The 5,221-nt window shown below is 37.6% G+C and overlaps 1 protein-coding gene across 1 annotated transcript in view; it reads left to right on the top strand.

Annotated features, from left to right (window-relative positions):
- Positions 1-5,221, top strand: part of LOC106812587 (CMP-sialic acid transporter 1-like) — an 11,620-nt gene that overhangs the window by 5,470 nt on the left and 929 nt on the right. Inside the window, 4 exon segments of the mRNA XM_014816494.1 lie at positions 2,588-2,812; positions 3,322-3,439; positions 3,827-3,873; positions 4,754-4,893. Coding sequence (XP_014671980.1) covers positions 2,695-2,812; positions 3,322-3,439; positions 3,827-3,873; positions 4,754-4,893 — 423 coding nt within the window. The 5' untranslated portion in view covers positions 2,588-2,694.

Here is a 5,221-nt window from a genome sequence, read left to right on the forward strand (position 1 = left end):
CGTTGAAACCTAGTGAATTTCTGTGCGTTGAAACCTAGTGAATTTCTGTGCGTTGAAACCTAGTGTGTTTCTGTGTGCATGTAAGACCTGCATTGCCTGTTTCTGTATTTCTCATGTAAGGACTACAGTTCACAACATAACGACACTTAGGGTTTCCTTTTGTTTCTTATATATTCGAGTGCTGTCTATGTGGGAGTCATGGTTATGCGGTTGAACACCTGCGTATATGCAGTCTAGCAATGTTCCTGGGTAGATGATTATCCTCATGTTTAAGTCATTATACTCACTCATTCAGTATAGGTCTAACTCGCATATTTATAATCTTTGCGCACAACCGATCAATTCTTGTCAACAGGCCATCGGGTGACGGTCCGTTAACAGAAATCGTCTTTTCTTTTCCAGGTCAAGGTCATTTGTATAATATTCAACATGGCCGGCATAGGAATCGTTACGAGTTTTTTTCTCAAAAATCTCAACTCGATATTGAAGACGTTTGCGAGTGCAATGGAGATCATGTTCACTGCAGTGCTGTGCTGGATTATATTTGACATCCCCGTTGATGCGTACACCATTATTGCTATCGGTATCGTATCCATGGCAATATTTGTATACTGTCAGAATCCTGTTGTTAACTTAGGAAAGCTTAATGAAGGTCTTGTTAGTAGTAAATCTGATAGTAATATTGAGGCAGCTGGCAGCACGGGAAACACCTTTAATACGTGATCTGAAGGGAAACCGTCATTAACTCTGGGAGCGTAACAAATACTATTCGGTTGCTGCGATATCTATTCAGTATCTTCGTGTTATTAATGAACATTGTATGTGTTAATTACATTATAAGTGTTGTATATATGGGAAATCAGATGGGAAATCTTTATATTACCAAGACAGAGAATCCTCTCATTGGAAGAAGAGTTCTCTTATCTTTCGCGAAGTGATTGTTTATTGACATATCTTGGTTTGCATATATGCATGGTTATATGCTAGATAATTATACGAAGCCTTGGGTGGATTGTAACGTGATCTTTAGATTTGCTCCGTTTTTTACATACATTACCCATTTTTGGGTATATCATGTTTATATTATCAGGAGTGAATAATAATACGTAGATCTATTATTATTCACTCCTGATATTATGTTATGTATACTCTGTTGTTAATGTGATTGTGCGTAATTGTGCGTATGTGAAAGATATGATCAAAACCTGGTTGTGGGTATTCGATGAAGAGGCCGTGTTAAACAAGAATCTATGATATACAATCACTTGCCAACTAAAGACGGCGATTTTATACTAATGTATTTATTATCTATGATTACACTCAATCAGGTTACAAGGTTTAGGACAATCACGCTAGTTTTATATTTTAGGTTGTGTATTATGCGTGCAAATTATGAAATCTTTGCGCATTCAGATACAAGGAAAATTGAATTTTTTAAATGTATTTTTTGTTAAGAGAAAAATATGTAACTACATTTTTTCTGCAAACATATCTATTTTATATGTATTATATACTTTAAATATATAAATCGTTATACTTTTAAATTACTGATGTAACATTGCATGGGATAGGCCTAATCGTTTACTTATAATTGTTGCGTATTAACAATATTTAAATTGAAGAAATAAAAGGCATGCAAAGGTATCAGATACAAACTGTATGGAGAATGTTTTATATGTGTTCAGCGGCTCGATTTCACACACCAACGATTTTCACTGTTGTTTTTAGTAGCTGTTTAATAATCGTTAGCTTCGTCACATTACCACGATTGTGCGATATCGACGACACAGGCGTGCTATCGGCGCATGATTTCTCTCTCTCTCTGTCTCAAAAAAACAGTTGTTTAGCCGAATTATATATACTAGCAGACTAATACCCGCACAACGACCAAATCGTGCCTTAAAATATAAACTTCATGTAAGTGACACAGTTGAAGTTAAATATTTCATGCAACTGAAAAGAAAACAGAAACAAAAAAACATTTTGGGAAGAAACAAAGAGCGCAATTCTATAAGTGAGCAGGGGAAAAAGTGCAAATAAAGTCCAGCTATGTCGGGCATGCCGGTGTGGGCTTAAACCCGAACCCCAGATCTGCAGGTCCTGTATACCTTTGTAACCTTAAACGTCCATCCCAGGCCTGGTGTGATCCACTTCCCATACCTCGCAATGAAACCAATGAGCCCCAACTCCCCAGGCCCTCGCTGGAACCTTTAAAGCCACCTTTCCGAGTCCAGTATGCAACCCCAGTTTCCTGTTATCCAGGTAAGGCTCCCCTGCGAATCCATCTCGCCAGCAGGTTCAGCAATTTGTGATCCAGATCACTGATCGGCCCAAACATACGCGCTCGTACCCACATGTATGTGGTGAATGGAAAGGCATATAACAGTAATAGTAGTGAAAGTCCTGTCCACCCTCGCAAGGCAACCCCACGCTCCAAGTAACAGTAAAACTTCTTAATCGAAATTGTAATTCAATTCTGGAATACAGAGCTTGCTATGTATAGTACCCTAAATTCTTTACATATACTAGAATTATTTCTTAAACTTATTTATTCGATTTAATTCATATCAAATTGTATTTATTCCAGAAGAACCAAGTTTGCCTTCAAGATTGGAATGCAATACTGCAACCCTATCTTAATTGCCTACCTAGACATATGCATAAATCCAGCCACTTGCCATTGATATATGAAACATGGATAGCAACAAGTACAACATTATTCAGCAGCTTAAGGTGCTTTCACCTGATCTCTTCCCTACAACATGGAGTTTTGTTGTTTTTATCTTATACATGGCTCTGTTCATCAACCAAGGTATGTAAAATTTGTGTTTTTCTCACGTATGACAGTGGCGAATAAAGTTGTGGAGGGGGGGGGGGTGTTCATTAATGTATGGGTACTAATTGTGTATATATGCTCGTGATGCTGTCGTTAGATCCCATTACGTTAGTCTTTGCTGCACCAAAGCTATGGGTTTACAAATGGTACATTGAGTTCGCGTGTGGAACGTGTGTTGGTGGTGCAGTTTAAAACAAGTAGTATGAGTCCTTAAAGGTGGCTCCCTCCCTCCTAGTTATGCCAGCAAGCATCAAATCTAGCAAAAGTTGATTATTGTAACATCGTGCATTTATATTTGCCCATATATGTGACACATAAGAAGCTTGCAGGCTGATGTAATTCTGATTCATCGATCGTGCACTGCTGAAAGCCAGTGTTAGTGTTACAGGATTGTCACTGTCTCATCACATGCAGTGATGAACATAAAAGTTGCTAGTGGCTAGCTGATAACGGGGATACTAAATGGAAGTGATTTATTTTTTTAGGAATTCTTGTTACGTCAACAAAGAACTCGGATAAGTCGTATGACTACAATGTGACAACAGTTGTGCTGCTGACAGAATGCCTCAAACTGATCATATCAACAATTTTGTATGTAAAAGGGTGAGTGATCTAATATCAGATAATAAATTAAATTAAATTCCTTATAATAAAATTATGATTCATACATATAAGGCCTCACGAATGCTCGTTATTAGTAGACATTATACTTGACGTATGTATATTCTTACTTCTTGGTTGTCCATGACAAAGAAGATACTGTAACAAATTCTGTTAAAAACCATTATTTAATCTTACATACATGGTATGTGATAGACGTAACTTACAAAGCTATTACACCTGACTGCAAGTAGACTTCATTTCCTACCATTTAGTGTATTAGTAATAATATGATTCAAACTACTGCAAATTTTGCTCTAAATTATTTCCGTTACTTCATGAGTTATTTTATTTGGCGGTGCATATATTTAATATTTTTACTTTGTCTAGTAATGGTCTAGTGAAGATTAAAAGTGAGGTACTGCAAAACACCAAAGGTATGTGTGAAATATACTAAACTATGAATTTAACAATCACATGAGTGTGATACTTCTATTCATTCATATATGATACACTGATTAATGCTGAAGGGGTTGTTGTCGTATATGTAGTACTCGAGGTGTCGGCGAGTATGTCGCCTATGCCTACTCCCTAACCCTAACACCCTAACCCTAAGCCTAACACCCTAACCCTAACTCTAACCATATCAAATAGTTACCTCGGGTACATATTATACGCCATTATACGACAACGACCCTTCGTGCCTGATTCATGCGTGCAGTGCATTTGCTAATGTTTGTATAATCATTGCCTTATAAACGTAATAAGCCATAACAACCTAATCTAATAACATGAGACTACAATTTACATGCACGTCCGCGTGCCAATGTCGCAGGTGTGAATTATTGTCGGGAGTAATGTGTATATTTACAAAATAATATTAATAGGAAGCTTTATAACTACGTCAGCTGTCAGTGTGTGATATTATCAAGCAAATATAGGTCAGGTGATGCCAACAGCCAACAACCTTCAACGTTGTGATATAGTAACGCACGAAGGGTCGTTGTCGTATAATGGCGTATAATATGTACCCAAGGTAACTATCTGATATGGTTAGGGTTAGGGTTAGGGTGTTAGGGTTAGGGAGTAGGCGTAGGCGACATACTCGCGGACACCTCGGGTACTACATATACGACAACGACCCCTTCAGCTATAGTAACTGTACGATTTCCGACTTACCCACATGCCGTAGTTACATTTCTACTACATACATGTTACTGTCGTGGTAATAAATTTGCAATTATCAATCATTGATTTTCAAATGCTTTATTATTTAAATTAGTTCATGAGGTTGTAATTTAAGTATTTTTATTGCAGTGCTCTGTCTATATTTTGTTCCTGCGTTTCTCTACTGCCTGTACAACAACCTGCAGTTTGTGAACTTGGCAGAGTATGATCCTACAACGTACTATCTTCTTCTGCAATTCAGAGTGGTTGTAACAGGTGTTGTCTTCCAGGTATGTATGCGCATTTAGAACATAGAACGTAGATTTTAACACATGCTGGCTGCTGTAACCTGTTTAAATGCAGTCGAGTTAATTGTGTAGCGCATGAGTGAGTGTTAGTTTTGTAATAAATCATTTCCTGTATATAACAAACATTTATGCATCTATTAGAGTTCATGAATGCTTATTACATAGTCAACTTTGTTTTCATACCATTATCACACAATGGTAGCGATATATCGCGCAGTGGTAGCGATATATCGCGCAGTGGTAGCGATATATCGCGCAGTGGTAGCGATATATCGCGCAGTGGTAGCGATATATCGCGCAGTGGTAGCGA

Source organism: Priapulus caudatus, unplaced genomic scaffold (assembly GCF_000485595.1).
Source record: "Priapulus caudatus unplaced genomic scaffold, Priapulus_caudatus-5.0.1 Scaffold664, whole genome shotgun sequence".
NCBI lineage: Eukaryota > Metazoa > Priapulida > Priapulimorpha > Priapulimorphida > Priapulidae > Priapulus > Priapulus caudatus.